At 34.6% G+C, this 26,896-nt stretch overlaps 2 protein-coding genes across 6 annotated transcripts; both read right to left on the bottom strand.

Annotated features, from left to right (window-relative positions):
• Positions 1-713: 713 nt before the first annotated feature.
• On the bottom strand, positions 714-1,583 carry LOC112017834 (ethylene-responsive transcription factor ERF062). The gene is given in 7 exon segments (XM_065783111.1): positions 714-906; positions 909-1,250; positions 1,253-1,300; positions 1,303-1,338; positions 1,341-1,364; positions 1,367-1,402; positions 1,568-1,583. Coding segments are annotated over 7 exon segments (546 nt in total). The 3' UTR covers positions 714-862.
• Positions 1,584-9,252: 7,669 nt separating this feature from the next.
• LOC111984272 (chloride channel protein CLC-c) lies at positions 9,253-23,715 on the bottom strand. Of its 5 annotated transcripts, none has more exons than XM_024015896.2 (9): positions 23,297-23,711; positions 22,430-22,707; positions 21,326-21,526; positions 20,878-21,042; positions 16,742-16,919; positions 15,246-15,508; positions 11,992-12,261; positions 10,560-11,688; positions 9,253-9,795 (listed from the first exon to the last, which is right to left on the bottom strand). In XM_024015896.2, exons 2-9 carry the CDS (start codon positions 22,642-22,644, stop codon positions 9,706-9,708), a joined length of 2,511 nt encoding a protein of 836 aa, XP_023871664.1. In that variant the 5' UTR covers positions 22,645-22,707; positions 23,297-23,711; the 3' UTR covers positions 9,253-9,705. The 5 variants fall into 5 exon arrangements, with proteins under 5 accessions (XP_023871664.1, XP_023871665.1, XP_065639218.1 ...); XM_065783146.1 differs by lacking the exon at positions 9,253-9,795 and adding an exon at positions 9,839-9,970 and having other exon boundaries at positions 22,430-22,703; positions 23,297-23,715; XM_065783145.1 differs by lacking the exon at positions 9,253-9,795 and adding an exon at positions 9,839-9,970 and having other exon boundaries at positions 23,297-23,714.
• Positions 23,716-26,896: the final 3,181 nt, after the last annotated feature.

Below are 26,896 nucleotides of genomic sequence, written 5' to 3'. Positions count from 1 at the left end.
TTTGTTTTTGTGAGAATATGGAAAAATATAAGAAATTTTAGGAGGTTTGCCTGATCTCAAATTGGGGGGAGGAAATATTCTTTTTTTTTTTTTTTTTTTTTTTTTTGAGTTTTTGAATACTCTTGTTAAATTTTCTCACAATCCAAACAACGGCCTAAGTTTGTCCATTGATATGTATGAGGGTAATTTTATCTTTTACTTTTAGTGGTAGATATCAGCTGGTTTAGTGGGGCAGAGTTCCACGTGTCCTATACGCACACTACTTTTCCGTCAAACTTTAACACCTAATTAGGATATGACTTAAGAGCTAAATTGTAAGCTCAATTATTAACTTTGGGGATCAATTGTGTTACAAAAGTTTGAAGAGACATTTTAATCGTGATGAATGATTAGGATGAAAAAAATGTAATTTGCCTCAAATTTATAGTATCTTGACTTTGTTCTTTCAAAAATCCCAATTGATTGGACCTCACAAACACAATGTGCTCAACATCTTTAACAGCCAACAGGCGGAATGCCTGTTTTTACGGACAAGGGCCCATTAGGCCTCTCTACATTCCAAATAGAATGTCAATCAAGTCCAAAGCTCAAAACTTTTCTTATCTGAACAAATAGTAGTGCTAAAACTACCTACATGCTAACGGAAGAAAAAATTACAAAAGAAAATGGAAAATACTGCAATAAAGAACATGTTTTTAAAGAAAATCATCATGGACAAGATTGCATAGATCCATAGTATTAAAGTATGAGACTTCTACTGAAAGAAAAATGGCTGTGTTATTCAAATTAAGCAAAAACATAATACCTACATGAAAATGAGTTCAATCCAGAAATTGGTACCATTTGTATAATAAGATGATGGTCATAAATGATCTGAAACTGAAAGAGCATCCCAGATCATGTCATGTCCAAGGAGGGCATTCTACTTAACTGAACAGCATCCACATCTGATAACACCTCCTGAGTTTTCTTGTTCTCAATCAGTACCCCTGATCCAACTTTGCTCTCCAACTCAAACTGCCACTCTTTTATCGATTTGTTTTGGCTCAAACCTTGGATTTTTATGTTCTCAGATAAAAGGTTCTTAGGTGGTATTTTTGGTGGTGGTTCAGTGGGCTTCTTATGAGCAGAATTAATGCCTTGTGATGATATTGCCTGTAGCTTTGCTTCCAGAAGTGCTGCTGTGGTTCCATTCAAAGAATTGGCCTTAATTGCATGCTTTTGATCTGGGAAATTCAACTGTGCATATTCCCACGTAGCATATAAGCTGCTGTGTCGTATGCCATAGCAGCCTCTTCAGCGTGTCAAAAGTACCCAACCAAACCCGAGTCCTATTTTTGGTAACCTTATTTCAGCCACCCATTTCCCCAGTGCCTTTGCCTCACCCCCTGTATAGCTTTCCCTGTGATGAAAAATTAGTAGTCTTGGCACAACCTGATTATTCTGCATTCTTCGTCCGTATTAAGATGATTTCTTATATCTCATGCTCATATCACTCTTTTTGATGGGAAGGACTAGAAAATCCTAAGAGAAATGCATAAATAACCATCTCACCACTAAAACCCACCAATCATGAACAACATCTGTGTGCTTATGCACAGCAAAATCGGGATGTTTTAGCTTATATAAATGGGTATTTCTTCTCTCCCTTATATGCACATGCATACTATGCTTAAAAAAATATGTATAGAAAAAAAATAAAAGAAAAAACAAACAAAATGCTTCTAAAATGGTTGCAAGCATGTTTCTAAGAGATGTGGGAGTTATAGGATGTACCTTGAAGGTGATAGTCCCCATCAAACAGTTATGATTGTGTGTGAATGTATTCGATCTTCTCATGTCTCACATCTTCATAGTATGAGACACTTATGCACTCTTGCTATATTTCACACACAACATGCAAAATTCTTTGCTACTCTTGATACATGTATAGGTACAATGTGATTTGGTCATCACAAGAAATACATATATTAATAAATTCTCACTAATTTGTCTTTTTTTTTTTAAATATAAATTTGGTTAGACTTGTTTAGTGTGTGTGTGTGTGTGCGCGCGTGTGTTGGATATATGAATGCTTTGCATTTATGCTAAGAGATGTTTTGAGAGCTTAACATGTTGAGTGATTTTTTTGGTTGAGTTGCTTGCTTGTTGCTTTTATCTCCTTTTTTTTTTTTTTTCTCTCTCCTTGAAAAACTCCTTTTCTTCAAGCTTGATAGCTTCTCGGCAATTTCCATTTCTATCAAGCTTTCTTTCTTCAATCTGGATAGAAACCTTGACAGATCTTTTACCCATCGAGGAATTTTTCCTATGCTCTCTACCTTTGCGATAGAATCTCAACAGATCTTCAACCCATCAAGATTTCTGAGTTGCTTCTCGATAGACGTTCAACAGTTTCTTGATCTAACGAGATTTCTGGGTTTCATCTTGATAGAAGCTCAACAGCTTCTTTGATCCATCGAGCCAATTTTCTTTGCTCTCTGTTTGCTCGATAGATTCTTGACAGATTCTGGATCCATTGAGACCTTTTTTTTGCCATCGACAGATCCTCAATAGCACCTCAACAGCTTCACCTCTGTTGAGATTTAAAGCTCGACAGATCCTCAATAGAAACTTCAATCCATCGAGCTGCGATTTTTATTTAAAGGTGAGGTGCGATTTAGATTTTATTTTTCACTCTCTTTCTAGATAGAAATATCTCTCTCTCAACCCAAACTCTTCACTTTCACTCAAATCTTCACACCCAAGTGATTTTCGGCCTAGATCTTGCTCCAAGTACTTGGTAAGTGTTCTAATCCTCTTTCTTTTCATGCATTTCATGCATTTAGACCTAGGTTTTGGGGTTTTTCAATTTTTGTGGTTTTTGAATTTCTCTTGAAATTTTTGGGTTGGGTGTTATGATGTTATTGCTATATGATCATGCTTTGCATTCCATTAGCATTATAACAATGTTTCATGCATTTGTTAGATGTGTGCTTGATTATTGGTGTGAGTGTTGTTAGGTTTGGATTGGGTTTTACCCCATAATGCTCTTAAATTTCCATGTCACATATTCATGCACTTTTCATGCATACGTACTTCTCTTTTTATGATCTAAGGTTGTGTTTCTGTTATGTCTTCTCTCTCTCTCTCTCTCTCTCTCTCTCTCTCTCTCTCTCTCTCTCATAGAACCTCTCTATGGCACCCAAATGAATCCATTCCGATTCAGAACCCTCTTCAAGGTTCCGGGTCATCCTCTTCGTCTCTTCCTTCTGTTCCATCTCACATCCGGTTCCATGATGAGAAGGCCAAGACGGACTTCTTTGAGAACATATCAAAGTCTTAACTCTTAAAACATATCAACATATCAACTAGAAGTCTCCACTTCCATGATCAAGACAAATCATCTTAGTTAATATGTTATAGTCTTCGCAAATGAAATGCCCAATTTCATCACTGACTACGAACTAAAATTCCAAGTTTACAAAGAACTTGTGATTTATATCTTCTGTGACTAAATCACGTACTATGCATCTCATGGACTATATGATAATGTCCAAGTATTCATATTACCATTATTTTAGCTAATAATAAAACAACTTTATTAATTACAACATTAAGTCATATATAATGTCATACATAGCATCATACAATAAGATTTAAGAGCACTAATTCTAACAGTTTCTCCTGTCTACCTCTTCATGCTACCCACTTTTGATTCCAAACTCCTGAGTGAAGGTTTCAAATTCAATTTTAAAGTTTTAGGTTTTGGCGATTTACATCATTGGATGATTGTGAGTGAGTCTTAAGTACAAGAGTATACCCAAATGATGTTGTAAGAGGCAAAAATTTATTAAGAAAATAGCAAAAGTGCTACATCAAAATTTAGTGACAAATATCAAATTTATGTGTTACTAAATTAATTAAATTAAATAAATTAAGTGGTGAGATGTGTTATCCAAATTAAGCATTTTTTTTTTAAGAATAACATTTTTGGCCACTTGAGAGAGTTGGCTAAACCAAATCCTTCTACTCAAGTAAGCCTTTTTTAAAGAAAATTTTTTTTCACACTTAACAGGGTTGGCTAAACCAAATCCTGCACCCAAGTCAACGTAATCTTCAATTAATAAAGAGAGAAGCATGACACAATATAAGAGAAAACTTTAGATTCCTCTATCAACTACTGTCAACTTTCCACTAATAATCATAACTCTCTCCTATCAGTTTTATGTATAAATACAAACAATATATTGAATATATTGTTGGGGTTTATGCCCTAAAATCCAATATATTGACATGTCATAAATAATTAAATTATTTAATTGTATGAGATTATTTATAAATAAACTAATGGGACATTATCATAGTCCTTGAGATGCATTGTATGTGATTTATGTGATTTAATCACAGAAAATATAAATCACAAGTTCCTTGTAAACTTAAAACATAATTCGTAGTCGGTAATGAAATTGGGCATTTCATCTGCGAAAATTATAACGCATCAACTAAGATAATTTGTCTTGATCATGGAAGTAGAGACTTCTAGTTGATGTGTTGATATGTCTTAAGTGATAAGACATATTGAACTAGACCGCTGTGAGATTAATTATTCAATTAACAACTGTCACCTAAATGATTAATTTCACAACTTCTAATTTCATAGACTCTCAATCTTGAGAGGATAATGAACTCGATCATAAAATGTAGGTCATCTGCGAAAATTATAACGCATCAACTAAGATAATTTGTCTTGATCATGGAAGTAGAGACTTCTAGTTGATGTGTTGATATGTCTTAAGTGATAAGACATATTGAACTAGACCGCTGTGAGATTAATTATTCAATTAACAACTGTCACCTAAATGATTAATTTCACAACTTCTAATTTCATAGACTCTCAATCTTGAGAGGATAATGAACTCGATCATAAAATGTAGGTTACTTTGATATATCAGAAGTGAGATCTAATATTGACGGTCAAAACCTCAGTATGTTAGGTAACTACACATAGTGTTAAGGAAACACATATTCTCAAGATGGAATCTATAATCTCATTTTATATAGATACAAAATATCTCCTTGAGATAAGTTTAATGGGAACTGATTATTCAGGACACCCACTTTAGTAAAGAGTTACTAAAGTTTATATTTATTGAAATCGGATTTCAATAAATATGAATAACTAAAATATTAAACAAAGTACTTAAGGATAAAATAGTTATTTATAAAGTGACAGTTCATTATAACTTTGTTCACTATGGATATTTCATGGAGTGATCAAATGATATCATTAGAGTCTTGGGATATAATTTATTATTAACACCTAGAGTGCAATTATATCTATATAGTGGTATTAAATATAATTAATTGTAACTTTGGACTTGTCAAGAGTTTACAGATAAACTCAAGGCCCATTGGAATTAGAGTCTTATTTGTTCCCTTTGATCCCATCTCAAGCCACAAACTAAAGCCCAATTGGGCAAGCCCAAAAGGTTAACCCAATTAGATAATCAATTTTTATTTAATAAAAGTTATTAAATAACGTAACTACCAAGGAAGTTAGAAAGTACGTATGATGAAAAGAAAAAATAGTTTTTCTCTACAATGAGAATAAGAAGAACTTTATTTGAGAATCAACGTACATAAAGACTAATTAAGAGACTACTCTTCTCGGGCACCATGTAGAATTGGGATGTTGATTAGAGGTATTCTCAAGTCTTGTTTTTTAATTTCACTACATCGAGGTACGCTTTCTATTCTTTGTTCTAGAATTTAAGGTTACATGTTATCTCTCATGAATTAAGTAGATCCGTGTTTGTTGCTTCTGTTGTATGTTTTGTATGAGATGCAAAACCAAATTTTCCAACATATATGGCGTATAGTGTTAGAAGTAATGGTTAAATAATTAAATTTACCATATCTCAATAGTTTAAACTTTTAGGATAATTAGTAATTTAACATAGTATCATAGCATAAGATCTTGAGTTTTTTTTTTTTTTTGAGGAAGAAGATCTTGAGTTTGAACCTTATCTTCTCCACTTTACCTCCCATTTAAATTCCCACGTGTTTACTCCACAACTATGAAAGATGCAAAGGAATGGACAATTAACTGTTTAGACCAAAAAACTTATATAACAAAGGATGCAAAAGCTGCTTAAAGTTGAAGAAAGAAAGACGCGCCAAAACGAGATTAAGGGAAAACTTTATTTTTAATTTACCTGACAGAGATTGAAGAATAAACACTGTTTGCAATTCGTTTTCTACGTACACAGGAAAAGCCTATGTTCATATCAACACACATGCCATACGCCAGCGAGATTATGGTTCTATTTTATGCGGCTGGTGTGGCTGTCCTTTTATAGAGCTGGTCAGGAGGGAGAGTTCAACTCCATTGAGAACTCAATCAGCCAGAGCTAGGAAAACAAATCCTTTATTATTGTTTTTTTTTTTTATGAGATACCTTTATTATTGTTGAAACTGATCCAATGTCTACTATTATTGGCACAGGAGTCTTTAAATTCTTTTACGTTTTGGTATCAGTATAACATACATCCATCTAAAAAAAAAGTATAACATATAACCCGGCGTAGGTGTGGGCCTAAATTACGGACTGTGCATCTTGGAAAAATTTAGGGTGGTCTTGACCCAATAGGAAATGGTGTATACAAAAATTTGACAACATGCATGTAGAGACTTGACTACTCTCTACCCTCAAAATTGTGGATGTTCAAAATTTAGTGGCAAATATCAAATTTATATGTTATTAAATTAATTAAATAAAATAAATTAAGTGGTAGCATGTGTTATCTAAATTGACATTATATTGGAAAAAAATTGCTATGTATCAATGGGGTCCAAAAAAATAGAGATAAATTTTCTTATCAAATTAATTGATAATTATCTTTAGTAAAATAAATAAAAGTAGAGATAATTATAAAAAAAAAAAAACAAATCCTAGTGGAAATTTATAATTTCGAGACAATCAAAATCCACCACTTATCCTTAAGGAGATTAATTTAAAGTGTGACTCATCCTGAGAAATAACTATAAATAAAGGGCACCCAAATTCATTTTCTAAAAGTCGAATCTTGGAGAAATTCTATCTCAACAACAATCAAAGAACGTTCGAAACCTTCTTCCAAGATAAGATTCAAATTTTTATTGGAATCAAGTTTAAAAAGCTTCCATACACATAAAAAAAAATTAAAAAAAAAAAACCCAACTCATCAAAGCTCTACCAAACAAGCCTTTAAAGCCCTGTCAAACGTCCACTTAAAAGCTTTCCAACTCAAAGAATGTATGAGGAACTCGAAGAGCAACAAATCTCTAATATGCTCAAAGCTAGAGATTTATTATGAAGGTCATTCAATCCATCTTAAAACCAAAGTAAAGGAAATTTAGTGTTCAATAAATACACAAATTTACATTTGTGAAACATTTTTAATTATTTGATTTTTAAACTTGAGATTTTGTGTTTATAAATGTTGTTCAGAGGAAGGAAATACAAAATTAAAAACTCCAAGGGTAAAATCACTAACCCAGTAGACTATAAGACCTGCGATAGTGAGGGAGCATAAAGTTTCACGAGTGGAAGTTGTAATTAATTGTATAGTAATGTTATTAGTTGTTATTTAAAAAAAAAAAAAAAGTGTTGTGCCAAATATTGGAAGGATCCCTCAACAAAATATTCTTTTTGGTGCAATTATTAATCTTTACTTGCTCTAGAGATTAAAACATTGTAAATTTTAATAAATAACAGTAATTGAAATTTTCAATTTTTTTAAGCTTCCGATATGTATTTATTTATTTGAAATTTTTTTTTTTTTTTTTTTGAAGAGAGTATAATTTAGATAATAGATAGAGAATTGGTTTTAACAATGTCTTTCACATTCAACTATAGAAATGAATCTTTATCAAAAAAAAAAAAAAAACTATAGAAATGAATAACCTATTAATAGCTGTTCCAAAAAAATGCACTTCTGAATAATAAAAAATGAGTCATGTTAATGGATGCTCTTAGAAAAATTGTTATAAATTATTTAAGAAAAGTTTTAATACTACTTTTATAAAAATATAAAAAGTCACCAAAAAATTAATTACTTTTTCTTTCCCTTAAAGTATATAAAAAATATTATAAATCAGTGTCCTTACTCTTTAGGCATCCATTAACATTTTCTTATATAAAAATAATGGTGTAAATGCACTTTTAGTCTCTACATTTTGACTTTTTTCCATTTTAGTCCCTACATTTTATTTTGACCACTTTTAACCCTAAACCAATTAACGTGGGACATTTAAGTACTTGAAGCACTATTTCATCACCAAACTAACGGAAAATCTGGATGTGGCTGATGTAGGCATTAAAATATTATTAAAAAATTATTTGGCATTTTTTAAATGCCAAAATTAAAAAAAAAAAAAAAAAAATTAATGCGTTCTTCCTTGTAACCAATCTCCAGCAAAAAACAATCCCTAAACCCAGATCCTAACCAAACCCCAAACCGATATCCCCAGTAAAGCAAACCTTAGCCTTCAAACCCATAAATTTTTTTGGCCAAAAAAAAAAAAAAAAAAACCCAAATCACCACCACCTAATCAAAGAACATGAAGATCAAATCCAAGCAAAAGAATAGAAACAATGGGGACAAGTTGCCTGGGGACTTGAACCGCTTGTTCTCCAGTGCAATAGTGGAAAGCAAAATCCATCTATTTTACGAATGTTCTTTAGAGTTGAATGGTGTTTATAACACACACTCTTAAACTCTTAGCACAATTTTGCACACAGAACTTTGTTGCTTTGGGGTGCGTGTGCAAAATTGTATAGATTAGCTTGGGTGCAAAACATTTACCCTTTTGTTTTATCAATACGCTTAAGTATTACTATGAGATGATTGAATGGGGATAAATAAAAATAAATAAATAAAGGCAGCTTTAGAGCTGTTCGGTGCAAATTGAGATGGGGGCTTTTAATGTATCATTTTCGGATGAATCATATGAAATAGAGTTGTACTATGCAAATAATAGTTTTCGACCATTTTAATGTATCACATGTATATACAGCAATCATTTTGAGCAATTTAGATACCAAAAACAAATTACATAATAACTAGCAACATTAATGAAGAATGAATGTTAACAAATTTCATTCAATAGGGATAAATCCTCTTGAATATAAGCCACTGAACATTTCATGTCGCCAACATTAATCAAGAAAGTCATACATACTGAAGTGAGCTCACACTTTGATAAAAAAAAAAATTTATTTAGAAATCAAGATACCAAAGAACAAATTACTCAATAAATGACAATTTATTCAACTGTTATCACAAGAATATTATGATTTGGCAATCTCAGAAAAACAGTGAAGTCACAAAAACTGAACACTAGAGGGTGTTTGGATGTTGGATATGGACTAAATCATTTCTTGGTGGATTACAAGGTGATTCAAATAGGAATGATTTTGTCTCCCATTGTGTTTCAAAGGTGTCTATCCAAGAGTGCCGGATTGTTTCAAGAATGAATTTGTATACATTGTCCTCACTGTTTAGAAGACTTGAGTTTCTTTGTGGTGACTCCATTTATATCTGTACAACTGAGAATGTTTGCCATCAAATGCTTTTATAATAAAGATCTCACTTCTAGTAGTTCAAATACAAATTTGATCATCCAGAAACACAGAATGGAACAATGTAATAAGAGAGATGACCGACTATCAAACATTCAGTTGCTCTACTTGTCAGGGTTGATATGAGGATAGAGTCCCAAAATGTGCTCTGGCATGAAGTCATGCCGTGTCAGAATTCCAACAATTGGAGGCCTCTGTAATTTAAAAAGAAAAAAAGAAGAGTCATTTAAAAGCATTTGCAATTTTTTAAAGCTAATTGGAGCTGTTATAATGAGGGGACAAAGAAGGAATGGCAGGAGACAATATTGTCCACAAAGTTCTAAAAGGATTAACCGCGGGGCGGGGGGGTTGCTTGGGAGGGATGTCAATCTGTAACAGAAAAATAAATAGATCACAAAGAATTCCCTACTTTTATCATCTAGAAAAATTAAAGGCAAAGACTTCTCCTAGAAAAAAGAGGTCATATAACTTGGGGATGTCACTGACAGGCAGTTCCCTAGGTCTGAGCTCATATCTTCCTGAGTTTGAAATCTTTCTTCATCTACTAAAAACCAATCATTAATGTTATGTTTGGAAGTTTGGAGGGAGAAGAGAGTAGAGGGGAGTAGAGGAGATGAGAGTAGTGGGAAGGAGAGTAAAGGGGAATGGTTATGATGTTTTTAAAATTAAGTAAGGGGGAGGGGAATAATTAGTCTTTCCATAGTTTATAATTTTGTTAATATGATAAGGGTAAATTTGGTAATTTATTTGGTCAAGCATTTCTATGCTTTACTCTCCCTCCAAATCTCTCCAATTTAAGGGAATTAAATATGAGGAGTTAGAAGTAGTTAGAACCCCTCCAAATCCCTCCCCCTCCTCCCTTAAAAAAATCCAAACAAGGTAATTTAACTTACTTTCCCTCGTTCTACTCTACTCCCCTACATCCAAACAAGCTATAAGAGAGAGATAGAGAACTTACCCCTTGACTCTTTGGTACAACACACATGTGCCTGAGACCCAGTTGCCGAAAGAGAATTGCAGCTTTGGCTAGTGACATCGTCTCAACCACTGTGTATGGGGATGCATTAGTAATAGGATGAAGATCAATATACATTTCCATCTCTTCCACTTTAATATCTAGATCCTCAAGTTTGATTCCCTTCCCAGATCCTGCCTTGGAAAAATCGAATGCAGCAAATCTTTGCAAGATATCATCCCCAGTAACCACCCTATCCATTGAAAAGTTCTTTCCCTTCAGCAAAACTAGTAAATGAGACCTCAAAACGACCCCACACAATTCTGGTGCCTCTGAGAAAGGTGGTTCATCAATCACAGGGAACCCGTTATGCCCTGTTGTCCTCAAAGCATGTAATATGTTCCCTACCTTTTCAACGCCAGAAAAGATGACCAATGGACCAGAAACAACATCTCGTGCAACCAAATGCCTCATGTAGGGTTCTGCATGAGCCTCCAAATAAGGCAAACCCTTTATTTTCAGTATTTGGTCATAGACACCCTTGTTGAAGTTATCAGCCACAGTTTTTGAGATCAGGAGAACCAACATCACAAGGGGAAGCAATAATAAGTCATTGGTGAGCTCCAGCAATATAATACATAGGGAAACAGTCATTCTCATGGTGCCACCAAGAAAGGATGCAGCTCCAAGTAGGGCAAAGAGACCTGTGTCAAGAGAGGAGATTGATTCAAATAATCTCCCAACAAGACGTCCATAGCAAGCTCCAGCTAGTATGACAGGGATAAAGAGACCAGAAGGAATAGCAATTCCGTAAGTGATAATTCCAAGGCAATAAACAGCACCGAAGAAGATGAAAAGACTGGAAATATGAAACTCTTTCACAGTACTAGTGCTGAACAGGTTGCGAATAGCATCATCATTAGTATTTAGAAATAGGGAGGCAAGGTCATTGTAGTACCCTGATGGGCACTGGAAGCTTTTGTAGTTTCCAGATTTACCAACAGTGGGACAGCTCACTGACAAGTCAGTGGGGCAGGGCATGCACTTTGCAATCCATGGCAGGCCAAAAGAACAACACGAAGTCAAGAGTGAGATGGTGATAACTAGTAAGATCTTGAGAACAGCACCTCTTCTGCAAAATCAAGAGAGAGTGGGCAGTGAGAATTGGTATAAGAAGAAAATTATTTGACTAAAGGGGGTGTAACTGATTATTATTGTCACAGATCTCTACTCATTTGTTTTATATCCAAAGCATGTGGTCAACTTTTACCATGCCAGTGGGATTGGCACAGTTACATGCTTTATCAAAAAAGAAGCAGAAATGCTTGTGATGCTTTCATTTTATTAACTAAGCTTTCATGTAACAAACTATTTCTACTTTTTATGTGGGTAAAAAAAAAAATATTTCCAACCAACATAGAATAGGACGACATACTCATTGATGATGCTATAAGTGCGAAGGACCTTGTCCACAAAATGATTATATATGCTTCCAAGAATGCCTCCAATAATTCCTAGGAAAATTACTGCTAATATATCTGGTGCACTATAAGTTGCACTGGCAGAACTGACGTCATACATTATAAGACCTCCTTCACCAAATAGCCCACATTTTCCAGTGGTACAGTATTGTATGAAAGCCCTCAAAACTATGGCAACTACTGCAGTTGTAAAAAAGGTCCTCCAAAGTAGAGCACTCCGCCACCTGAAGCAAGGAGAAGAAGAAGCACATTGGATTTCAGAAATTACAAGAACCAAGTTAAGATCGACGAAAGAGTAAACTGCTGAAAACCAGACAAAGATTAAAAATGTATAAAGCTAAACTTCCTCCTCAGCAGACTTGCAATCAAGCAGGGCCACAACAAGGACCAGAAACTTGTGCAAAAGCAAGGGCATTAATAGAATATGATAACGGATTAGGGGCAAATTTGATTTACAAAATTTTTTCCCCAATAGAGGCAATATAGTTCTACACCTGCTACAGTGGATATAAAATCAAGCATTCTGATTGCTATGCCATTTTCTTTCCTTCATTTGGAAAATAAATTTTCTGATTTGAATAGACTGATAATTTTTTCTTCAATGCATCATTTCAGTCACCTAGCAGCAAAAAAGTTACAGAAACATTTTGCAAGTGCTATGGAACAGCTGAAATAGCTGGCATGCATGAAAATACATGTGAGCATAATGCAAAACTTGTTAAGATTAAGTCTTGCATTAGTTAATGATAAACTTTATATGCTTTTGGCATAGACACCCACTCATATTGAATGACACTGTCAGGTTTAGGGAGATGATGTACTAAGTACTAAAATGTATCAATATGGGATATGAGAGTGACTATATTTAATCATTTTTATGGATAAAAGCTATTTGAAAACATAAAGACACAGACATACACAAAGAAACTGTCATAGCACAATAGATAGCATAGCCATAGTGTTACACCCTCAATCCTCAAGTTGGTTGGCTGCATTCGGTGGTATGAGTGAGCTGAGGGAGGCATGCAATGGACTGAGCAGGGGTGCATGCTTGCACGAGTGGGCTGAGAAGGCAGTATGATCTTGAAAATGTGATGGACCATGGTCAAGGCTTGGCTGGTTTCAAGCCTAGCGTGTGCAGTAGACAGCATGTGAGCCATCGGTGCAGGTACAAGATACTATCATTATCGCCTGGACAATTAGACATCCAACCCAAAGTAGCAATGACCCAATTGCAAGAGCAAAGCTCTACTAACTGAGCTATATCCCCCTAGCTAAGTGGAGCATGCATGAAGGAGTCAGATGCTTCTTCTATTCTTTTACTTGGCGCAGCTGGGAAATCTTGGACTTGAACCAGAGACCTCGCCCGTGAAGTAAATCACCACACCTACGGTCCAACCAATTGGGAGAGAATCAATAGATTCTTTTTCGGAGCGATTCATCCTTCCCGAACGCAACATACAACTCTCCAGTGTACTGCACTCTCCAAGTGTGCTTGTTCCCCTCCTTCTTCCTTACCATGGCAAGTCTCTGTGAAATAACTCCGATGAGAAGAAAAAAGAAGGCATTAAGAGGATGAGCCATGGGCAGGTTGATGGGCAGTGGGTGGATTGTTCATGTGCAAGTCAGGGTAGAGCTACTAAGTATGTTGGCATATTTATGAATGTGGGAAACGAGTTTGGGCTGTGGAATGCTTTGCAAAAGCAAGGTTGGGCTACATATGGGTGATGCAAGGTAGTGGGGCTGTGTGGCCAGATTTAGGGTGGCATTGGCACAGGCCAAGCCCTCCATTGTGTGCATTGGCTAAGTAGTGTAATTGAGCATATGCTTGGGTTGCCAGATGGGTTTGCATAGCCTATGGTGGGCTGGGACATGTGCACAGGTAGTGATATGTGTAGAACAAGTGGAAACATCCTGGTTTGACAATTACCAAGTAGTTGGTATGCAGATATGGAGATGTTCTGGCAGCATGGAAAGCCTCCAAGACAACAAGCTGTTGGTTCCAAAGAGTAATTCCAGATTGTTGCAGAAAGTATAACGTAACTGCCATTTGCACTTTAATCAAAAGTGTTGAGGGAGGCAACATCATGAAGAAGAGATGCATGTGAGACATTTAGGCAGCAGGGGTGAGTTCTGTGTAAGACAAAACACGTTCTCTTAGGCTGTTGGGTTGTCAACAGCATGGCTTAAAGCAGTCAATAGATTGAGAAATGTAGGATTAGTGTAATCTGTGCATATCTTGTAAGCCATGGTGACTGGTTTAGACTATGATAGAATCCCTTGTGAGTGTTTTGTGAGAGGGAGCCTTGGTTGTCCTTTGTAGTTGCGGTAAGTTATGAAGGTTGGGAGTACTTTCCATATGCTGTTATATTGAACGCTCTTTATTCACATACACCGTAGGACAGCTCCTTTGTATGTGTGATGGGTTATTGACTGACAAGTGACAACTAAACAAACTTTTTTTTTTTTTTTTTTTGAGAAGATAAATACGCTTACTTAATGCCATTATAAGCCAAAATTTTTGGGGTAAAAATTTTCCATACACAGCATGATAAACATTAAAACCCCTTTTACACCATCTAATATACTCTAAATTTTTACAAAATTAAACAAACCAAAGGAGACAAAATTTTAAACAAAATAATGAAAGGAAAAAAAAAAATACTCATAGATCCTTACACTATCTTATTTAACATGCAATATTGGTATAGTCTAAAATATTGGACCCCACATAATTCCTTCTAAGTTAACTGTCATCAAGAAACACACACACACACACACATAATATATCTCAAAACTCACAAATTTATACTTCAGAATTTCAATATTTCAAGGAGCTGTTACATCATTTTCCACAGGATTATGTACATTTTATATGTTCCAATGGAAAAGAAACTACAGAGTCTGCAGTCAAATCAAGTTTATTAGTACATCAAGTATACAAAGTCATCTAATGGAGCTCTATAACTTTCTAGTCCTGGACCTTTTGCTGGTCCACATACACCATATATTCAAGCAGTCTCCATCCTTTTAAATTACTGAAGTTGAGAAGAATTTTACCCTATATGGCAATCTGAGAAATTACTTTCTAAATGTCTGGCCATGCTTTGACACATGCAAAGCTTGAAAATAGAAATCCTAATAAACATGGGAAAGGAAAAAAATAAAAAATAAAAAAGTTAAATGTGTACATGAGAGAGAGGGATACCATGAAGCTGCCTCTTCTAGGGCAAATAGGACACCACCGACTGGAGCACGAAAAGCAGCAGCCACACCAGCAGCTGCACCACAAGTGATCATGTCTCTCCGGTCCCGGTCATTTTTGAAGTATCTTAGCCATTTCCAAGTCAAATGGTACTTGCGAGAACCCCCCTGCCCCAGTAAATTGGCTATGCAAGCACCTGTGTGGACCATAGGCCCTTCTTTACCCACCACAAAGCCAGCAGAAACACCAAGAACAGATCCAAAAATCTGCCAAAATCAAAATTGTAAACATCACAGACACAGATTTACCTGGATTTTTTTTCCCTTTAATTGTTTTCTGATAAAAAATTTAAAAAATATACTAAAGAATAGGGAAGCTAAAATCAGAGCCTTCTACAATGTAAGGATTAAGCAAACCAGGAAATACAGAAGAGTTACTAGGTACTAGCCCCCTACAATCAAGTACAACATTAAAAAAAAAAAAAAAAAAAAAAACAAACAAACAAACAAAAAACATAAACTGGAAGATTTGATCTCAATAAGATGGATAAACAACAAAGGGGATAATGGATCCCCTTTCCTCAACCCTCCAAAGCTGTCAAAAAGAACAGGGGTGCCATTCACCAACACCAAAAATCTAACTGTGAAAAAAAAAAAAAAAGCTATCCACTTCTTCCATTTCTCACCAAACCGAAACAGTTCAAGAATATCAAGCAATCCTAATTCACATGGTCAAAGACTTTCTCCGTATCAAGTTTAACTATAAACCCTAGTATCTAGTCCCTGAGCCTGCCATCCAAATATCCATGTGCTATTAAAACTGAATCTAAGATTTGTCAACCTCTGACAAATGCATAGTGATACTCCAACACTAGCTTTCCCCATCACTGTTGTTAGAGTCCGTTTGGGAACAGTTTATTTAACTGAAACTGAAAACTTTTTGCTGAAAATATTATAGATAAAGCTAAAAATTAGCTAAAATAGTATAGTAAGACTCATAAATAATACCAAAAAATGCAATAAGACCCATGAATAGTAATAAAAATAAGCTAAATAGTAAAAAAAGTTGTATTTTTCAGCCAAATGCCAAACGCAACCTTAGTCTGATTTCTAGTACCTTTGCAAAAATTATATACATGCTTCCAACCAAACAAATTGGTTTAAAGTCTCTTAGGCTTCAGGCTCCATTTTTCTTTGGCACTAGGGTTATAAAGCATTAAAAGATTTCTCAAAACAGCACGTAGAGAAATCTAAGACATCCTTTTCCATAACTTTGAATGATTCTTTCCTTTAGAAAAAATGAATTATCTTAAACTAGTATAAACCATTTTGTTTCACCATTCAAACCTATCTTAGGACTCAAACAACTGATCAGTGATTCTCAATAGATACTCCATTTGCCAGCTCTATTGTTTAAGAAAAGATCATGAATACTTTGACTCATTTCCATTTTATTTCTTTCATGTTTACACAGAGGTAGAGGGAACACAAACTTTTCACCTTTACAAAGAGAGTGCTTGGAGCTAGTATTGAATAAGCATCCACACCATTGAGATAGGCTTTCACCTCAGGAATACCAGATCCTGCTGCTGCTGGAGCAATGAAAGCACAAAGAGCTGCAGCAGCAGCAGCTAAACCTAAATTGCAACCAGCATATGCTGCAAAAGCCTTGAAATATCTGCACTGAAACCATTACAGTGTCAACACTATAATAGAGAAATGACATGAGAATTTAAATATGGATCTCACATGCATTTAACATGGTTAGAAATTATGTATTCTCCCAGCACATGCTCAGTAAAGTGATGTAATTCAATAAAAAGAAAAAACAATAATTGCTGTCACACTACAGTACATATGCAATAGTATATTTAGATGCACCTCAAGTATTCAATCTTTCCAATGAATTTTTTTTTATTAAAGGAAACAAGAGGCAAGAAAATACAAAATTGCATAGCTAAATATGAGTTTACTATTAAATTTGGAAAAGATTGTATTATTCACTCGTTTCATTGTATAAACTGAAAGCAGGAAATTTAAATCCCAAACTGATCACTATTTTCCATGCTCATATAATTAAAATTTAGAATTTTTTAGTTATATATATATATATATATTGTAAAGAACAAAGGAAATGCCTAGAAAATGTGTGAAGTATGCAGCTCCTATGAGTCCCACTAGAATGAGATGTGTACATGTATGGCTAAAATGTGTTTCATCCAAGATTATAGGGATGGAAATTTTGCTCCACGCTGCTCCGACCTGCTTCATTTTTCCTCACCTCTCTCAGGTTTTCCCCTTCCCACAGAGGTGGTGGGACAGGAATGAGGCAAGATTTTTACCCTGCACCTTGGGACAGGGCAAGGACAGATTTAGGTGGCCCACCCCGCCCCACCTTGCATATATTTACCAGAATACCTTTACTTTATTTATACTTTAAAAATACCCCAGGTTTCTTACTAACTTGTTTTATTAAGTATTATAATACTTGGATGTGTAGACTCTTTTTTTTGTCTTGTTCAATACTTTAGTTTTTATTGTTGGATTGCATGGTAAAATTAGTTTGATTTGATGTGGTATATTTAATTGCAATTTTAAGTTTGTTTTCATGTTATTGTAATAGTGTAGGGCAGGGCAAGGCAGGTCAACACAAAGTGAGGCCTTGCAGGGCAGGGCAACATGCCCCGATATGTGGGGCAGGGAGGGGATGGGACAAAGCAACTACCCTACAAAGCACCCATGATCCAGCCTGCCCTGCCCCATTGCCATCCTATCCAAGAACTTCAAAATACCCCTTATGAGACTCTCCCATTCCAATTAGCAAAGAAGAAAAATGCGAGTATCAGAGTATGACATCCCTCAATATGATATGAGGGCAGCAAGGAGCTCAATTCCTTCAAAGACTCTCCATGGGCACGCACACATGCATGCACGTGTGCACACACTCTCAAGCACTTTTGCACATGCACACACCCACCCATCCAGCCAATAGCACAAAGTTGCTTATGAACGCCTACGGACACATACATGCTCTAGCAAACATTCACATAGACAATCATACACACAATCACATGTAGACAATGGCAGAGAGAAGCTACTATCCAAGTAACCTTGTTTATCTTTTGTTGCTTTAAAGCACAAACTTCTGAACATATTCGAAAAAGAATATTGCATGATTGGGTGGGGGTAGGGATAGGCATGACAACGCTTCAAGTAATCTTCTCATGCTTTAAGAGCTGGGCAATTGTAAAATTTGTATTTCATCAATTCTGAATGATTTAAGGAGAGAAGAGGAATTGATGCAGGTGGCAAAAAGTTAATGGAAAGTAAGTTCAAAGACAGAAAAATAAATAGGAATTTGGTTTAAATCCAATGCAAGGGCCGCTTGGAATTTTGTAGCCATTTGCTGCTGGTTCATGTTTTCTTAGTTTTTAGACACTATGGGTGTTTGTGAAATTTCAAGATTTAGTGGAATGTGTTTAATAAGTGGCCAATGAGTCCTATTTTGAGTTTTTGGACCCTCTTAGTACTTTGTTTTCAGCTAAGATTACTAGTTTCATTATTGTTTTCCATTTTGATGCAGTAATCCTAGTCCAATTAGCCTATGTACATATATAAATATGTATTTGTAATAGCCTATCTATATAGATCAAATTGAATATGAAGAGCCTATAGCTGCTTTTTTTGATGCTCTGTGATACGTTTTGTCAGTCTTCTTCCTTAGGTGATTGCTATGGAAAGCCTAGGCTAGGTGTGATTACATAGGCTTATCTTCTTCTTCTTCCTCTTCTTCTGTTTGACACAGATCATATTTGCTACCTGCAGCAAAGCATACCCGAAATCTCTCGTCTTCTTTTTTGTTGATAAATAATAGCTTTAATTAAAAAAGGCGGAGAGAATACACAAAGTCCTCCTAAAGAATTAGGATGAAAAGATTTTATACTCTATATAAGATAATCTATGAAATCCACAGTAGAATGCAGCTGCATCCAAGAGCATAAGAACACTCATAGTCTCATACAATGATCTCAACAATGAAGATTTAAGCTTAATGTTTTTGCTCTCTCTCTTTCCCTCAATATTGCACAAATAAGTCATTAGAGAACTCGCGCCAACTATGGTAAAATGGCATAAGAGCCAAATCTTGCCCAACCAACCCCAAAAAATCGCTGACATTAGAGATTTAAGCGGTCGAGATTGTGATACTCTGAATTTTCTAGATTTATGTGTGGATTTGGATTTGAAGGTGTTGTGTAGGCATGTATTGAGTCCCTTATTGAATGTTTACTAGGTCGATATGAGTTTTATAAACTACTATGAGGAACCCTAATCATAACTTAATTAATCCTTTTGAAGATAGCACAGATAGTGATACTGCTTCCATAGGTTGTGACAAATGGTAAATGGTAAATGGTAAAAGAGAAGGTGGTACTAAGTTCGAATTATGTCTTGACTCAACCTACTATTTTAATAAAAATTAAAAAAACCCTAGAAAAGTGATAATTTATCAAACTCATTATTCCAATTCCTAATCACCAAAATCCCAAACAAGATGATGTTCTACGAGTGTGTCCCCTCTTAATTTGACATCCCCAAATAGGAATAAATAGAAAAATCCTAATCAACAATAATGGAAAATAGTTTTGGAAACAGTTTGTTCAAAGCTTGATTCTCACACCATATATCATGCCACACATAGTGAATACAATTATAAAACTGAAAATCTCTCCCACTCCACCCTAATACTCCTCCATAGACTAGTACCTCTAACTAAACTCATTGTCCATTGCATCCATGCTTCCCCAAATTTTACACCACTCCTGGTCATCAAAGATGGTTTTTTTATTTATTTATGACATAGGAGAACTTCACTCAGGTTAGATAGATGTCGCAGAGCATATTGTACAAGTACAACAATCCCTGCTATTAATCAAACCCCTACAGTCAATTAACCCCACCCACCAAAACCAGTTATCGGATAATCCAAGGGTGTTTCATCGCTGACGGGCTAAGCAATTTATTCTCATGCCCAAGAGGAACACCAAAGATGGCTTTTGTCCTTGCTAAAGTTCCAAACTCATTTTCCTAACAAGCCCTAATTAGAAACACCCAATTTTCAAACCCCTAGCCATGAAATCTTTTAGTTGAACATATAAACACACTATACTTAAATTTCAAATTCCAATCGTGGTAACCCCATATTATCCCCATACCTGTGATACAATCAAACCACAATCAAGAAATCCAAAATGGTGCTGAAATTAGCAGCCTTGAAACAGCTTGTGTACTAAAGGACAGAGGATCTTTGAATTTGACACTATATTTTTCATTACTCAAGGCCAATGAACTGTAGCTCAAATAGTACCTCTTCCCTCCCATGAGAATGGGTGGACGTTGAGTTCATGACTCATAAGGCCCATTGAGTACAAGTGTAAATCACAATCCAAAAAAGTAGGAATGGTTGAAGTAGGGATGGGGAAATTCTGGGCAATTGGGGTTTGATGGCGCTAATTACTGAAATTTATAACTATGCTTGATTTTAAGTCTGGTTTACAGCAAGCAACAAATGATTCCTAAGACAATTTAAAAGAGAGAGAGAGAGAGAGAGAGAGAGAGAGAGAATGTGATGACAGTACAAGCAATCTCCTTTACATTTCCTTGGTGAAGCACACCTCTGATAGAATGTGATGGCAGTTTCAGAAGAAGCAATAAAGTTATTGAAACCTTTCAACCTTTCATTACAGAATACATTCTCTGTATGTAGGGTGCTGCAACATCTTTTCCTGATAGGACTACAATTCCTATATTAAATGAAAGCAATTAAAACTAAACAGAACAAAATAAAATTCTAAATCCAAAAAAAAAAATGGTAAAACACTCAAAAAAGGACTACAGGTATAGGTATAATCCATTCTAGCAATTATGGAAATTACCAAAACACCAATGGTTTTTTTTAAGACTAAGAAAACAATCAGAGAACTATACGCTTAAAGAAAATCAAAACAAATCTTCCTTTTGGTTCACATTCTACAATATAAAATATAGTGAAGGAAAGATGAGAAAAGAAATAGGAGTTGTCTTAACTTGTCCTCAGACATGAGATTGCTAGTCAGCAACAACTTGAAACCAGCTATATTCTCAACTGCAATATTGTTGAAGAAGCCAACTAGTCCAGTACCTAGCCCAATAAGAAGTGCAAATGCCCACTTGAGTAAAATGTACTGAAATATCTGAATCTTCTTCCGAGACCTCCAGTCCTGCTTAAATAATTCGTTTTCAATAATCCTGAAATGGCACAAACAAACAAGTAAATCTCTAATCGCCTTAGCCTTCAGTCCTGATATTAGTAAAACAGGCTCTTAGATAAAAGTGAGGTAATTCCCAAAGTTATGATGTTTCATTCTGGTCAGCTTGGAAATAAAACTGTGACACAAACATACTCATAAATTTGTGAATGCATTGTAAAACAGAAAAGAAGAAAAGCTTTTTGTATATGAAGATGAAAAATAAATATAAGCACGTACATCAAACACTATGCACCCAGACGCACGAAAGAGGCTAATTCGAAAGTAAGAAAGAAAACAAGGCTGTAAACAGAAATTTGTCAGTGTAAAGACTTGCAACTTTTACAACTGAATCACATGTGTGTTGACAACTTAATTGTTAAAGGGGCTTCAGTAAGGCCAAAATCAATAGCAAGGTCATTAATCATTAAAATGCATCTTTTGAAGTATAACTCTATACACAATGTAGTATCATCTGCTTGTTGTACATCAATCAACAGCAGAACTTCAGTGGAAATTCGTCCATAAAAATTAGCAAGTCCTCTTTATGAATTCAAAATAGTCCTGCTAATTAGGCACTACCACTCCTTCAATCCTCAGTGAATCTGCTTGTTATAGGCAAAGAACCGGAATATCTCTTCCATAATCAAATTCAAGACCCCAAATGAAAATTACTGCTTTCAAAGCTACATCCAATCATATTAAATTAACCCCAACTCAAATTTCAAAGACCACTTCCCTTATAATTCACCTTTCGTTAAAATATTTGGAGAACATGCTCAAAATAAAAATGGTGACATAACACATGCATACTGGAAGCTGTTCTTTTTATATAAATGGCTTTAGATTACTTTGTTTTGCATGGTGAAATTATTCATGAAAAAAAAAATGAAACAGAACTTACTCATAGTCAAGGCTCTCAATGGGGCAAACATTGGCACCAACAATGGCAATCTGGGAGGTGGTATTGGTCCTCTTCACCAGAAGCGGCTTTGTGTATGATAAGTTTTTGTCCGATACCTCTGACCAGCACCTCTCAATCTCCTTCCCATCCAACAGACCCTCATTTTCAATGTCATGCACATCATCACTTTGGTTCACATTTTTTTCTTGATCCATTCCCTTGCTGTCTATTCTTGTTTGAGATTTTCGGCAACTTAGTATTACACTTAGTAAATCTATCTGCATGCAAAATCCACAAAATCCTAATCATAATTGAGAAATTCAGATGGCAAATTCAAAACTTAATTAACTACATACAATTTCCATACTCCCTGATGAACTGGAACAGAGTAATGATCACAAATATTTATATGATATCAATTGAATTGGTGAAATTAAGCATATGCAAAACCATCTAAAGATAGCATGACAAAGGCGCGAACAGTCCAAGTATCTAATATACATGATACGTGTAGAGTGGGTCTGAGTAATGAAAAAGTCTGTAGAAGAAGAAAAGGATCTACCAATGAGCTCTCCAAGACCCGCTAAAATGGGATCTTTGTGCACTGTTTATGACTTTTTTTTACACTTACACTAGGAGTCTATGGTCAAGAGACCTTGCTATCATTACTGCTTACTTTTGGTCTGGTTTTGTGGACTCGACCATTGCAGTGCTTAGCATCATTTCGTTTTTATTTAGTCCTACTTCCATTATAGCCATAAAATTTTCAAAAAAAATTCCAAATACAAAAAACAGAGAAATTAATTAATACTATAATAAGAACAACAAAGAGTTAATAACAGGTTGAAGATTGTGTTGTGTACTTACAACAATACACGATTTAATGTTGCTTGCTTCTGCTTTAACAAGTCAAAGTCACAGTCACAGTCACAAGAAGAAGATCTTTATGAAGGACTCATTTTGGAAACTAAGTACACGCACTAATCATAAAGGAATTTGAGTAATTGCAATCAGGGATCTTTCATTCGAATGAAACATCAATTTCGGACCACATCTAGTTTTTACAAACACAAACAGATTGAAGAAATCAAATGGGAAAGAAAAAAATATGTGGAAGGGAAATTTTATTTTTGGACCACACCATCGTGATCGTGTTGACTGAAAATAATGATGAAGAGGACGAGTTAGAATAAAAGACAGATAATAATAATAATAACTCTGACACATACAGAGCACAGCAGAGAGAGAGAGAGAGAGAGAGAACTGAAGCCATGTGTTGCGTGCAAGAGAGAGAGAGAAGTGAAAAGTCTTTTCACGATTGGCTAGCAAATGCAATCTAGACAAATAAGTGGGTGGTGAACTACTGATGGGACAGCGTCCAAAAATTATTAGGTGCCGCCTAAGATTTTTACTGTAATATGTTTTGAAAATTATTAACTACTACGATTGAAGTAACGGGATTCAAAGGGTACACGATGAAAAATTTTTAAGTATTCTCTAAGCATGAATAAATATTGTTTTTTTTTTTTTTTTTTCATATTTACGTGAATTTCAACGTAAATTTAATAAGTAGACCCTATATTAACGTGGGAGAAAATAATTTTATTCTCTATATTTCGAGAGTACAAGAGACAATGAACACCACGTCAATGTAATTTAAAAGTTCATAAATTTAATAAGTAGACCTTATATTGAATGTGGGAGGAAAGAATTTCATTCTCTATATTTCGAGAGTACAAGAGACAATAAAGCACCGCGTTAATGTAATCTAAAAGTACTTATAGTTACTTGTGTAGCTTTATTTAAAAGCAAAGAATAATGCTACCTAACATTACTTTTTACCATTAAGAATTATTGTAAATTATTGTGAAAATACTATATCAGTAACTTTATTCAAATGTGGATTCTAGTTAATTCAATTGGTAAAAAATTTATGGTTGAATGAGAGATTTAGGATTCAATCTCCGCCTACACCAAAAACTAATTTGTGTCCAACTCCATAAGAAGAGTAGTGTTAAGATTATAACATTTTTATAATAAAACTTACAAATTGTGATAATTACATTAGGGGTGTCAATTCGGGTTAGTGTGTCGGATTCGTGTCGTGTCGAGGTAGGGATATTTGATTAAATGGCTCAACCCTAACCCGACCCATTTAATAATTGTGTCATGATCTTTCAACCCTAACCTAACCTACTAATAAGGCGGTGACCTGACCCAACCCATTTGACACGCTTAATAAATGAGTCGTGTTGGGTTAACACGAATGTAACACAACCCATTTCAACCTGCATAATATTAATATAACATCCATCTAGAAATAATTTTTTTTTTACATCCCAAAAAGCAGTGCATACACTTCAAGTCTTTAACCCACATTCAAAATAATATAGTTCAACAAAATATAACATTCAATTAGAAATAAGTTCTTTACACTTCAAAAGAAGTGCATACACTTCAACCAAATTCAAAATCACAAAGTTTAACAAAAATAAATAATATAGTTCAACAAAAATATAATATTCTTGGAACTCACCAAATGCTAAGTATCAATATTGAAAGAATTTGAGCAAACAGTAGATTAATCCTAACTATGACCATGATTATCATCCATAGATTCTTTATTGATGTCTAAATTCATAACATCTTCCACAAGCTCATCTAATTTCATTTGTGCAAGTTATATAAAAAAAAAAAAAAGTATTAGTAGTTTTAGGGTCTGTAAAGTTTCAATTTTCAATTATATCCCTTGCAAATTTTTGTAATTACTCGCTTTTCTTTTTTAATTTAAAATAAATGTTGGATATAAAAGGTATTTGACAAATCTAAAATAAAATAAATATTTATTTGTTATATGAGTTAAATGAGTTGTGTTAAGTGGGTCATTTCAGGTTAACACAAATAAATTGACGTGTCAAATGTGTTTATTGAGGATTATACAGGTTGACTTGCTTATGACACGTTTTTTATCGTGTCGCTTTCGGGTTGACCCGTTTATGACCCAAACCCATTAAAGCCCAACCCTAACCCGAAAAAACCCGTGTCGGGTTCGTGTCATGTTCGCGGGTTGGGTCGAACATTGACACTCCTAAATTACATGCGGTAACTAATGACAAATTTGAAATCATATTTTGGAAATACAATTTCAGTTATAATTTGTGAAATGCTAAAATTACGTTTTGAAAATACAATTTCCACTAAAGTGTTTTACAATACTTTGGTCTAGTACATCAATAATTAGGAAAAGCGTAATTAGCTATTATCTGCAACAATAATTAACAAAAGCATAATTTTGTCCTCATTTGTCCCCCAAAAAAGATTTTTACCTACCCGAACAAACCGCGAGTACAATTGCAAACTATAGGGGGAATGGGCAGACTAAAAACGTAAAGGCCAAGTATATAATAAGTTAGGCAAAGTTCTGAAGAATTAAGAAAAATAGCATCTCGAGTTTTAGAAACTTGAGATCCATTTTAAAATTCGAGTCTTAAAGACTCGCTTCGCGAGTGTTGTTAGACTGAAAATGCCACATGGATCTCGAGTTTTTGAAAATCGAGTTCCATGCAAAAAAAAATTTATTTTGATCAACCCTATAGTGGCGTTTTTGAGTCCTATGGTGACGTTTTAAAGCCCTATAGCGGCGTTTTCCTGCAAATTTTTTTTATAAGTGTTCAATACCAGGTTCAAGGAGCCCTATAGTGGCGTTTTTAAGCCCTATAGCGGCGTTTTCCTGCAAAAAAATTTTATAACTCCATTTTTTAAGCTCTATAGCGGCGTTTATGGAACTCGAGTCTTTAAAACTCGATTTCCACGTGGATTTTTTTCCACATCACACTTATCCGCTTACAAATCGAGACTTAAAAACTCGATTTTTATCTTGGAACTCGAGTTTTAGACACTCGAGATGCTATTTTTCTACATTTTTTTGAAACGTGACACTTAACTAAATTTTTTAATATTTGTTGTTATTTAGAAAAAAAATTCCAAACTACAACAAAGTCCGACTTATCACTGATATAAAAATATAAAATGGAGTACAATGTGATTCTACTCTTTCCGTCTTTGCCGTCTTTAGCCCGTAGTATAATAATAAATAATAATTTTCTCAAATCTGAGTCCACTTAGTGGCGTACACGTTCAAAGATTTTCAGTTTAAACATGTTCAAATTTTCGACAAATACTAAAAACTAGTAATTTACCACGAAGTCTTGACAATTTCGTGTGCCAATTGTGTATGATTAATTGCGATGCCTGCCGGCTGCCACTCTATTGTCAAGCCTCTTTATTGGCGCTACTATATTGTCAAACCTCATATTAATGTAAGAGAAATATTAATACATACCCTTAGAAAAATAATAAATAATTTATTTAAAGAAAATTTTTATAAAAAAAGAAAAAAATTAATATTTTAATAATTTTTTTTTTCATTTTTCATAAAAGTGGTATAAAAACTTTCTTAAAATGAAT

This window comes from Quercus suber, unplaced genomic scaffold (assembly GCF_002906115.3).
Source record: "Quercus suber isolate HL8 unplaced genomic scaffold, Cork oak 2.0 scaffold_329, whole genome shotgun sequence".
Lineage (NCBI taxonomy): Eukaryota > Viridiplantae > Streptophyta > Magnoliopsida > Fagales > Fagaceae > Quercus > Quercus suber.
Note: the sequence above shows the minus strand (reverse complement) of the source record. Positions and strands in the feature narration are given on the sequence as shown.